The following is a 12,365-nucleotide window of genomic DNA, read 5'->3' on the forward strand; positions in this document are numbered from 1 at the left end:
TTTCCAGTCTTCATTTGAAAATTTTGAGTATTAAAGAGTCACACCGGGGCATTAACCAGACACAGACATTGCTATTATCATTTGACCCCCCCTCTAGCAAGTGCCTGTAGGATGTGGCAATGCGGTGCACTTCACAGTCATTGCAGAATGTACAATTTCTGCAGTATCACTGCAAGGGTGGCTTCTAACGTGGGTGCTCTCCCTTCTCCCTGGCTTGCAGCACTGGCAAATCCCCCTGGGGAGGAGGTTCCGCTCCCTGAAGCTCTGGTTCGTGCTGAGGATGTACGGGGTCAAAGGACTGCAGGAGCACATCCGCAAGGTGACTGGCATTTGCTTTCTTGGGTAACCTGTGGTGGGGCGGCAAGGGAAAATGAACTTGCTACCTCTCTACTCTCCATGACTTCTGTACACAACAGAACACATAGACAACAGGTTTTTGATAGCTGGCTTGTATAGGGGTACTGCTTGTTTGCCCCACGTAGTAGCACAATTTCATATCATGGCAGGATGGAAGCTGTCATCTGTTTTGTGTCAATCTTTAGAGAAGACAAGTCTAGGAATTTGGAATTTCTACAGTGTGGGACCATAGTTCTCTCTGAAATTAAGCCAGAGCACTTTGATGGTTTTATTGGGGGAAAAAACATGATTATTCATGACTTCTTTTTTTGTTAATGATGTGCATGGACTGATAGCATATTTAGATTATGATTAAGGTCATTGGGCTGCATTTATGATACAGTAACTTATTGGGCATGTCTACCTCTGCTGTTTCTTTGTTTCCTGTTTAAAATCCACCTATTTTTAAAAAAAAAAAGGATGTGTACAATTTAGTGGTTTTTTAACATTGTTATGAATAAGTACTAAGTTTATACTTGATGTAAAAAGAAGTTTGTTGGGTTTTTTTAATCACTAAAACCCACACCTGGTGCCAGTCTGAATTATATATATACTTCCTCTGTAGCAGTGAAGTCATTTCAAGCACACCTTTTATCTTTATGAAGTTTAGGCAAACTTCTAGTAAGAGGAGATCCATGACTTGGCTCTAAATATTTACACAAATATCCATTAGCTAGGAGTCTGGTCTAGTATACCATAGAGCGTGGTGGGGTGTGAGCTAAGGCAGGCAGAGAGGTGAAATCTATGGGAGGGGACGCAGGAAGCGATCAAGGCTAGGCAGGTATGCTGATTTGCACATAGACATTAATGTACTCCGACGCTTCAGAGAAGCTCCCTTCAATCAAAACCTGTTGTCATTCTTGAAGGCTTTGCCCCAAAATCAAAATTCAGTTTAAACACCTCAAGGCAGGAGCCTTTATATTTATATTTATATTATTTATATTTATATTTATATTTATATTTATATTTATATTTATATTTATATTTATATTTATTTACATGTATATTCACACAGATGCATACACGACTACAATTTTTTTTAAATAGGAACGGAGTCTTAATGCCTCACGAGTTCACTGCTCCCACTAGTGATTCTGTAGGACAGTTCCCTTAATCCTGAATAACCAAATGAATTCGATCCCTTTCTTTTTTCCCTTCTCACTGCAGAAGAGCAGGGGTTATTTACCCGAGACAGACAGAGATACCCAAAAATTCCTTACCGGCTTCTTTTCTTCAGTCTGCTAAATTTCACTGTGTGAAGGTGTGAAGGCTAAATAATAGCTGAACGTCAGCTTTCAGTTAATGATGCTAGGGACAGAGCATGACACAAATGTCAAAATCAAAAGCATTTGGAGGGTTAAAACATCCCCAGGTCAGGCTTGGTGTGGACACGTTCAGCAGAGCACTGAGAACAGCCCGTCGGCTTTTGCCTCTCCATCTTTCCTAGCCTTAGTTCCAGTCCCTGGGGTTCCCCAGACAGGACTTTCTTCTCACGGTTTACCTGCCTGTCTTGAAAGGCTGCGCACCAAAGCCGCACGCGTCCTCCTGCGAGTTACCGCCACGCCACGTCCCGCGCGCGGGCGCCGCTCTCGGACGCGCTGAGAGGCGGCTGTGGCACCCAGGGCCCCTCGGTTTTACAGCGTTGGAACCCCCAGGCCTCGTTCCGTTCACCTTTACTGGGCTTCATCACCTTTGGCGGCAGCACTCCGTAAAAGCGATGCCGGAGAACAGACCCTGATGGTCCCGAGGTGCAGGGCCCGGGCAACCGCGTCAGGCAAAGGTGCCGCAGGTGCCGCGCCGGTGGAAGCGCCGCTGCCTCGCCGCCCCGGGGCTGGGCCATCCAGAACGCTGGGTGCCCCCCAGCGCCGTTGCCAGTCATTGCTGTGGGTAAAAGCACTGGCATCCAGACACCAATGCAAAATACTTCCAGAATTTTCACTTGTGTTTTACCGCATGGTCTCTATTTTCCCTTGCTTTCATTTCTTGCAAATTCCTGGAAAATTCTTTGGTGCAAAAAGCGGACATAAAAACCTGCTGTGAAAAGCACAGCATGGGTCCAGCTTCCTTGTACGAACTGCTCGCAGTAAGCCGAACCTTAAATTTGTGTTTCATTCAGTTCTTACCCAGGTAAATTTTGATTAAGTTCAGCTGGTGATTACATTCAGCTGAACGGCTGCGAAATTCTCCTCTCGTTGAACGTGACATCTTTATGGCTGTGATTTCCAAGACCTAGTATATGCAGCGTGAAATTTGGTGGAGCTGTGTAAAAGGCATCGGCTTGGTTAAGGCTACAGAACATGAGGACAGGAGGAGACAGCAGAAGATGAGGAGCGCACGGGTGCACATTTCACATACGTTTTCCGTGCACTTGTGCATACAGGTATCTGTATGTACACATGTGCCTCTGGGCAATTCTCATAGCTGTAAACTCATGCTATTTCAACTAGCAGAACGTTCAAAGGCCTTGGAAAGGATTGGTCATTTTATTGGTCTCATTCCTGACCCAAAGAGCTTTCGGTCTAATTGTAGAGGGAGATGATAAATGGATGCAACAAACAGCCGGGAGGAAGTGGTAACAGCAGTAAGAGTGGCTGGTTGCACAGGGTACCGGGATGCCCAGTAGGAAGGTTTTGAATCAAGGTTTTGAGTCAATGTAAACAAAGTTTTTCTATTTTGAGGAATAAACAAACACCAGAAAGCTATGATTAAGATTGCAAAATGTGGTTTGCTTTTGGTTTTTGGTTTGGTTTTGTTTTGGTTTTGGTTTTGTTTTTGTTTTTGTTTTTGTTTTCTTTTCTGTAATTTCTGTTTTGCCTTGTTGTTGCCCCTTTGGAAGAAGTTCCTGTGAGAGGAAACATTCCACATCTAAGCGTGGTCCAAAGTGAAACGTTCCATTTTTGTCTGATATCTGTCCTTGAACTTGCAAAAAGGCAAAGTGCAAAGGGAGGAAAAGACATGGAGTTAGTTGCATGTTTTTAGAAAATTATTTGTAATCATAAATACATAAAAGTTAAGGAACTTTTAAACATCACTTCAGATGTCGCTGATAAGTTTTGGTGCAGGCTGGCTATTGCCCGGCGACAAACTGTCATTCTAATAGCTGGTTGCTGCGGTCTTTTTTTTTTTTTAGGGTAGTGAGCACTGAACCGATGGTAGCCAGTGAGAGGGGGACCGGATAAGGCACTGCAGGCACCTGATGAGGATATGGGTTCTTTTTTTCCAAGTGCTTGTGAATTCATTTCCCGTTGGGGAGGAAGCAAAATGTGGTATGAGTATGCAAGCGTCACGGACTGATGTTGAGTCTTCCCAGCTGGTTGTTAGTATGCCTGCTGGTATTTTTCCTACTTGTTTGATTTTGGAAGAGCACTGGTTTCCTGTGCTTCAAAGCCACTGCTCTGGCTTGGTGCCCAATGCCACTCTTTTTTCCCCAGTAACTTCTAAACAGGTTGGCTGAGATGTGCTCTCCACTTGCTTGATCATACTGCCATCACCTCTCTTTTCAGCTGAACCTGAACCAGTTAGCACATCTTTTCTCTTGACGAATCAAATTTGTACAATGTAGCTACTATCTTTCTCTTCTCAGCACGTCAGGCTGTCGCATCAGTTTGAACATTTAGTCCTTCAGGATGAAAGATTTGAGATCTGCGCTGAGGTTGTCTTGGGACTGGTCTGTTTTCGGCTGAAGGTAAGGCAGCTAAGACCTCCTGTTTCTTCTGTCGAGTTTTATACCAATACGAGAACCTGCAACTGAACATAGTCTTTGGAGTTAACATACTTAATTATTTTTTAAGGAAAGTAAAGGGAGTTCATGTAGATCAAAGCAGAATAAAGAAAGACGCTCTAGACAATTTTGTTAAAAATCGATCAAATGCTTAAGAGACATTCAAGCATATTAGGGTGTAGAAATAGATAGTCAAGGCCAACAAATGGTCTACCCACTCATCCAAAATGACTGTTGTGTTCTGTGCTTGACGGGCTTTGATGAAGAGGATTGTTTTAATACCTTTCCCTAGACATTTGTATATGATGTGTGAGCGTATGGGCGTGTATTAGATGCTTCTTGTCGAGTTAATTTTATACGTGTGTGTATCTAAGATACAATTGTGCGCGTCTATATATCAATGTATATAAAATGACAATCATGGATGGAGATGAGAGTGATAAACACTACTTTGTTGTTTTCTTCAAAGAATACATTTTCATTGATAAAATCCTACAGTCAGCCTGGGCAAACCGGAGCAAGACAGGAGTAAGAACCGGTTGCACAGGAGGCCAGCTTCCCGACTGCCCTTGGCCCTGGTCTGCTTTTTCTTGCTGAACATGACCCTTTTGCCCCTCTTGGCCTTTCATTCCCCAAACTCTCCGTGAGTGCCAAGTTCACTGATGTTGAGACCTTGCCCAGCAGAAACTAGAAGACTCGCTCTGCACTCAGCGCTGCAGTAGTTGGGAGGGTTCACTTGTTTAATCAGACATTGAAGGGGGCTCAGTGTCTTATTTTAGGTAAAGAACTCATTTAACAGAGGAGCTGGCAACTGAAGGCTCTGTTTTATAGGCTTTTTTGCAGCTCTATTTGCTTTTTAAAGCACTCTCTCAAAAATCTTCCTGTGATTTCTGTAATTCCTATTAAAATGCACCTTAGAAGTAGGACACTTGTAACTTTCACGTAGTCACAGTAGGACTGAGGGGCAGGGGACTTGAACTGTAGTGCTGCGCAGCTGTGAAAGTATGACGTATTTTTCCCTCCTTTGCTCTTGAGAAATCCTTTTTTATTTTTTTCCTTAGCTGTAACTCTTAATTTTTTGCCTTTCACGCTGTTGAGCAGGTGGACTAATAATCCGTGACTTTCATATTATACCTATTTCATCAAACGTATCATGCCAAAGGGTTAATTTTTGGCCTCCGTGTCACGTCTGCAGATGAACACAAGGCAAGCCAGTCATTTCTCCAAGGGGGTGAGAATAGTGTCTTATCGAAGCTGACAGACTCAATCAGAGCTGGCTGCTGGCTCCTCAAAGCTCTGGGAGAGGGGAAGGCACTACTAACTTCAATTTGACGTGACACCCGAGGCGCAGCTGTGAGAGTAGAGAAGAAGACAGACATATAAATCTTTCTCCTCCCTCCCGTCACCCCTGCCAAGGGCATTAACTTCACATCGTATAACCGCTTGTATTGCCTAAAAGCTAGTGCTATGCGTTTCATATTAAAGGCAAGGATCGTCATTTTCATGATGGATTACCTTTGATATGAAAGCAGTATCTCATTGCCACCAGGGACTGACCCATAATGGGTGGGGACTTGCAAAACACCAGACTTGGTCCTTTCTTCGTCAGGAGCATTCCAGTTGCGTAAATATCTGCTACGAGACTAAGGCTAAGCCATGAATTGCAGGCTCTCATCCAAATCCCCTGACAACTTGGGCTAAGTCAGAACGAGGTTTTGACTCGGGTTCAGCTCTAACTCTCGTATGATCCGAACCCATGGGGATGACGCATTTATCCTCCGTGCCGATGGGAAACTTACGCTTTGTTTTTATATGGAAAAGGCTAAGCGGGCAAGTCACAACCGGGCAGATCTGAGAGACCACGTTTTCCGATATCGATGTTCTCAGGAAGACCTATGCCGCTGCAGTAACAAAAACGCCGCTGAACAGACGGATTGGTCCATTTGTGACTCTGTTACCGCCGTCGGTGTTCAGTAAGGGAACACTGCGGTAAAAGCGCAGATGCTCCTCGCATCTCTTGCAATTCTGCATTGCCAGCAGTGTAACGGAAAGAGTGAAGGCCGTACAATAGCCAAGATAGTTCCCCAAACAATGAAACTATAGCACTCAAGATCAACGTGGTATGTCCGAAGCTATTACGGCAAACTGCCCACAAAGCTGAAGCCGTCTCTCGGCCTGCTGATACAAACGTTAGACAGACGGGTTCCTTTAATTTGGGCAACAACGACTGTCAAAGACATGCAGCTAGCACTTCATCCTGTGCTGCTAAATCAGACAAAAATCCCGAGGTTTCTGGGAGCCCTTCTTTCACTGTTTTCATTTAAAGCAATTCACTGCTGGTTTTGAAAGTCTGACGACATCTTTTGTTTATTCTCAAATGCTGATGGACACGAACTAGGAAAACCATTGATGCAGCGTTAGCTGAACCTGCCAAAGAAGCAGTACTCCTCCGTGCAGTCCTCTTTCTTTTGAGAGCTGATGCTAAGAGCGTACAGCTGCTCTAAGGGAAACGCTCACATTTACTACTTGCGCACAAGGAGAATGAAGTACACGAGAAGGAGATAAAATTCAATACTGCATGCATGTAGAGTCCCTCTGACCTTCTGCAAGGTATTTAACATTTCTATCTTTGTTTCCCGGAAGGCAGAAGACTCTGTACTTCCACACGGAGGGTCAGTTTACCACATTTCCAAAATCCCCCCCCAACCCCACTCTGTAGGATTCTGCGGCCGACACGTCCTATAGAACTCGAGGCAAATAAATACTTTTTTAGGGTTTCTGCTGATTGATAGTACGAAGCTTACTTACGGCAGGGATGCATTACCTTAACTCTTTCTTGACTAAGGGTAAGATTTCCGTCTTCATCTTCAAAAGTCTCTCACAGCAGCCATGCTTAAGTGAAGACTGGAAGGTTTGTTTTACAAATGTTGCTATAGTTCATTGCACAACTTCCTCCCACATTTGTTTGATTAGATCTAAGAAAAGTGTAAGGACGTGGATGCAAGCACGAATGCTTTTACATGAAGCTACATAGCTCATGACCTTAGGTCCCAAGAAAGCAGTCAGCTGTCACAAGTGCCCCGGTGTGAACGCTGCTTCTAAACCCCAGTTAATCCGTAAATGGCTTTGTGGCTGAAAGATTCTCTCTTGTGCCGTCAGCTTTTGTAGTCCTGTGATGGCAAAGCACTGAGAGACAAGAAAGCGGCTGTGTGATACTGGTGGCACTTGGGCTTGGCTGCTTGGTGGGATTTACAGCTTCCAAGCTTGCTTCTGAAATTCACCACCATATCCGCTGAATTGCAATGATTTCAGGGCTCAAACGAACTCAATGAGGCGCTGCTTAAACGCATAAACGAGGCCAAGAAGATCCACCTGGTCCCGTGCCACCTGCGAGAGAAGTTTGTGCTACGTTTTGCTATTTGTTCCCGCACAGTGGAATCCACCCACGTCAAGTTTGCCTGGCAGCACATCTCACAGCTGGCAACCGATCTTCTGAAAGCATGGGAGCACCAGCAGTAACAGCAGTGGAGCAGCAGCAATTAGCTGGCTTTCTCTGGGTTGCCAAGTTTTATTTTAGGGGCAGGTGGGAAAGTCAAACTACGAAGGAAAAAAAAAATACAAACCCTGTTGTTATATAGCCCAGCTGCAGTAGCAAAATCCTTGCCAGCAAGTTGTGTTGTAACCTTAGTCATTCCTTCTCTGTTCTGTAGTTGCATCTTGCCATGGCACACAGCCACGGGGGCTCCAGCTGTCCTCTCCTACCCGTTCGTAATCGAGAGCATTTATTGAACCAGGCAATGGAAGTGGAAGGGTTCGTGCTCCCTCCGTTGTCCCCATTAACCTCTAGCGTGCCCACTCCTTTCGTCACCGGTGAAACTGTGAGGTGTTACAACCCATTCATTTCACCTTGCCATGACTTCAGAACGAACCCCAGCTGGGGCAGGTTCAGTAACCTGCTGGTAGCACTGTTCAGGCCCCATCTAAGCAGGCACGCGCAAACGCTGTTGTCACGGTCTGGGCCACCACCGTGTCGTGGCACGCGTGCTGCAGGAATTTGGTCAATGAAGTCAGGGCTTCGAGACTTCCCTCATCGCACAGCCAGGACGAGGGGGGGAGTGAGCGCTAAATGAGCGCTAACCGTCCTTCTGGCAGGCGCTCTGCTTTCTTCTCAAGGGTTTGCTTTTAAAACAGCCCTTTTGTCAAATCTCAGCAAATAGCTTATGCGGGCTGTAGGTTTTCACTTTGATCGCTCATAATGAGGCCTCTTAAAAGCTCCTTCTTGAGAGCTTTGTCAAAAGCCACGTGCTACCTGGTATTGTGTATTTTTCACCAAGTTGTTATTATAAGCAGTGATTACTTGAAAATAATAACCTGTAAGCTAGGTTCTGTGAAAGAGAGATGCGATTTCTTTTCATGGCTACCATTCTGCTTACTGCCCTGTGTCATAAGCCTTTGACAAAATGTGCTAAGAAACGTGACGGCAAAAACGCTACTCTTTGTTTCTCACATTAGCTAACATGCAAGAAATTGCAATCAAAATAGAAACGAAGAGAAATAACCCCCCAAATGTGCTGTGGTGCCCCCCCAGCCATGATATTCTTCCCTTAGCAGTGGCGCATGGCATATGAAAATATTGGAAACCAATTAACCTTCAGAGAAAGTCAAATAACACGTACGTGACACAAACCATTGATGTCTCATCCTGTCGAAGGCAGGTCAAGAGGCGAAATGAAAGTCAGAAGCAATATCTGCCTTTAATTGAAGTACTTCTGCCATTTTGAAAACATAAATTCCAGACCGTTATTTCTATGTGAATAAGAACAAAGCAAATAGCTACTCCAACAAAAATAACCTGTAGGATCCATTTCTACACTTGCATTTCTTGTAATCTCTTCCTTTTACTGCTCCTATTAACTCTAAAGCACCTTGGACGACTTGCACAATCATTCAGCTTTCTTCCGCCGTCCCTTGCAAGCGTACTTCCTACATTTGGGAAGCCGCAAGGAGACCATCAAACATGCAGTTTCATGAAATTAAGCTTATAGCTCATAGAGTAAATCCAGGAAAATTCCACTGCAGTGAAGTGGAGTTGCTTTGGGCTGATGTGGCTATAATTGGAATTAAAATCTAACTAATAAGCACTGGAAAAGAAATGCATGAGGTAAGGCAACACCAGACTGAACATCGGAGGATTTGGGTGGAAAGCCTCTCCGTGGAAACCAGAGCAGAGGCGGATGATGCTCGCCTGCGTGAGCCTCACCCTGCTGTAGAACAGGGACGCGCACCCAGACCCAGGAGGGGTGAAATGTTCCCAACAGCCCAGAATTAGACACAGGTCCCCTCGAGGCATTTGTGGGAAAACGTTGCCAAAACTGACATGCAATTAAACATTTTTCAGCGTATGGGCATCAGTTTTAGAAGCGGCTCTTGTCCAGACAGCAAAGCTCCTTTTGGCAAAGAATTTAGGATCAGGGTTGATTTAAAATATTGTAAATGCAGTAAAAGTTACTTTATTTTTGTTTTCAAAGAAGTGACGTAAGTAAGTCTTCTAATAAACAGCAGTGACAAGACCCACAGAATCACATTTCCCCGTGGCCAGCCCAGTACAGACATCAGAAATTCACAGCTCTAGATTTTCTGAAATTCTGGGATGACTTGAAGATGTAATTGGTGAAGGCCGCCTTAGTATTCAGTCTCTCATACCCCCTTTTCCCCATGTGGTAATTCCTTCGTAGACTATTAACGCTAGGTCACCTGAAAATGAAATCTGGGCTATGTAATCAACGCAAGAACAAAAGTGGTGAACAGAACATTTTTGAAAGAAGATCGTAACTGCGGTTTCTGTTCTGTGGCTTTGCAACGTATCTGTAAGCGAGAAATACTGTATTTATGAATAGTTAATACGTGAACCTGGATTTATTGTGCCTTGTCTGCAAAAGCTAATACAGTCTGTGCCGAATAATACTGTTCGATGTTAAAAATATTTACAAAATCTCCCAGTTGTACTGTAGTAGAATATCTGCATCTCCAGGGAGACCGCACGGCTACTAGAGAAGGAGGGGAAAAAGTAACTTTTCAGTAACCGTACGTATTTTTTTTAAACGAGTAGAGTGCTAGTACAATACCTACATTCTTAATAATAATGATGACAGATTCTAAATATATTTTATTCATGATGGTGAAATATCAACAAGATATGTATTTATGAAAGTGTTGCTAATATATTTGAGCTGGTTTTGGCTGAGATGGAGTTCATTTTCTTCACAGTAGCTAGCATGGGGCTATGTTTTGGATTCGTGCTGAAACCAGTGATAATAACAGTGTTGATAATCAGGGATATTTTAGTTACTGCTGAGTGGGGCTAGGCCATACCGTATGGCGTCGTGCTCAGCAGATAAAGCTGGGGGAAGAAGAAGGAAGGGGGGGACGTTGGGAGCGATGGCGTTTGTCTTCCCAAGTCACCGTTACGCGTGATGGAGCCCTGCTTTCCTGGGGGTGGCTGAACACCTGCCTGCCCATGGGAAGCAGTGAATGAATTCCTTGTTTCGCTTTGCTTCTGTGCGCGGCTTTTGCTTTCCCTATTAAACTGTCGTTATCTCAACCCACGAGTTTTCTCACTTTTACTCTTCCAGTTGTCTCCCCCATCCCACTGGGGGGGAGTGAGCGAGCGAGCAGCTGTGTGGTGCTTCGCTGCCTGCCGGGTTAAACCACAACAATATTATACTCTGAACTGCATTATAATTATGAAATTTCTAATTTTCTCTTGCTTTTACATATAACATTCTCCTCGTGGTTGTTGGTTGTTTTGTTGTTGTTGTCTCCTGTAAGGATACCATATCTGATGAGTAGTACTCACATTACAGTTGCCTTACAACAGCAGTCTAAACCTTGAGACATGCGTAAACTCGAATCGCTCAAATAGAGGAGCAAATGAGAAATAAAACTGAGAACCCTGAAAACCAGGGTGGTGGGGGCAGATTAAAGAATAAGAATAATAATTACAGTGTCTACGTAGCATGTGTAGAGCCAAATGGAAAAATAATCAGATGCTTAGTGCTTTTTTATTATGATTCGTGAGCTGTCGAGTTCCTTTAAAATCTGTATCCAAAGCCTGTTAAACAGACACGTAGGCTTTAATTGGCAGCGTTCGCTAATAAATGGAAACAAAACTATGACTATTGTCTGTCTGTGCTATTAAGCAAGCTTTGCCCGTTTTATTCATGCCAGACGCGCTGTAAGGGGTCCAGCTTCCCCACTCAGGTCCCGCCAGTGCCCTGCTTTTCACCATCGGCGACTGTTTCTCAATGCGTTCTTCGAACAAGTTGCTTTGCCGATGAGAGCTCCTGCAGGAAGTTTCCTCCTCAGCAACACGAGTCTGAAAAACGCCCGGCCATAACCGGGGCCGACGCCGACCCTTCCGCAAAGTTCTGCACGGTCCTGCAGCTGTGCCTGCCACTGGAGCCAGCCGCCCAACTTCGGCTTTGGTTTGCCGCTCGGGCGCAATCAGGGCGGACAAGGCAGCGGCCCGTGTCATTAGCCCTGCGGCCCGTGTCATTAGCCCTGAGGCCCGTGTCATTAGCCCTGTGGCCTGTGTCATTAGCCCTGTGGCCCCTGTCATTAGCCCTGCCTCGCTGCAGCCTCTGCTCCCGAGGGGGGCTTGCAGCTGCAGGCTCCTTCGCTCCCTGCCCCTGTGCAGCCCGAGGGAAATCGGGCAGGCACGCCCCGGGGGAAGTCTGATGGCAGCAGCGTTGCCAACTATAAATGTTAGCCCAGTTTGGTCTCGGATGATAGCTTGCGTAGTAGCGTAGACAGTTTAATACGCTGTCTGCACTAACGGTGTAACAAGCTTGACGTATAGCAAAAGCCTGACAGTAACTGTAAGGGATGTCTCTCACGGGAAATTAAATGCTCGCCCACACAGACGTGACTATGGTAATGCCAGAGGTTTAACGGCAGCACCGTGCGCTAAGTTGCATCTAGGTTGGTGCGCTAATTTCAAAGTGGGTTGCTGTGATCCTGTGCTCCTCCAGCCCCCTCCGGACTGAGGAGTGACGGGCATCCAGAGGGCCTTCTCGCCGAAAGGAGAGACACAAACAGCGGGGCATGCTGACGGGAGGCGGCCACCCTGCCGTTTCAGGCAGCCACCGAGCTCGACACGGGAGGAGCCGCAGCGCTTTGGCTCCTGCAGCCACCGAGCACACGTAAATGCCAGGGCACACCTCCTCTGCCTCTCAGGAAGGGTTCTTCT

General features: G+C 45.4%; 1 protein-coding gene across 5 annotated transcripts in view; it reads left to right on the forward strand.

Moving 5' to 3' along the window:
• Positions 1-7,813, forward strand: part of LOC309601577 (aromatic-L-amino-acid decarboxylase-like) — a gene marked incomplete at its 5' end in the record, with an annotated part of 44,974 nt that extends 37,161 nt beyond the window's left edge. For all 5 annotated transcript variants that reach the window (XM_082334669.1, XM_082334671.1, XM_082334673.1 and 2 more), the window contains 3 exons: positions 221-319; positions 3,980-4,081; positions 7,430-7,813. In XM_082334669.1, the coding sequence (XP_082190795.1) occupies positions 221-319; positions 3,980-4,081; positions 7,430-7,636 (408 nt within the window). In that variant the 3' untranslated portion in view covers positions 7,637-7,813. The remainder of the gene's footprint in view (positions 1-220; positions 320-3,979; positions 4,082-7,429) is intronic.
• Positions 7,814-12,365: the final 4,552 nt, after the last annotated feature.

Source organism: Platalea leucorodia (genome assembly GCF_965183815.1).
Source record: "Platalea leucorodia genome assembly, chromosome: 1".
In the NCBI taxonomy this organism is placed as follows: Eukaryota; Metazoa; Chordata; class Aves; order Pelecaniformes; family Threskiornithidae; genus Platalea; species Platalea leucorodia.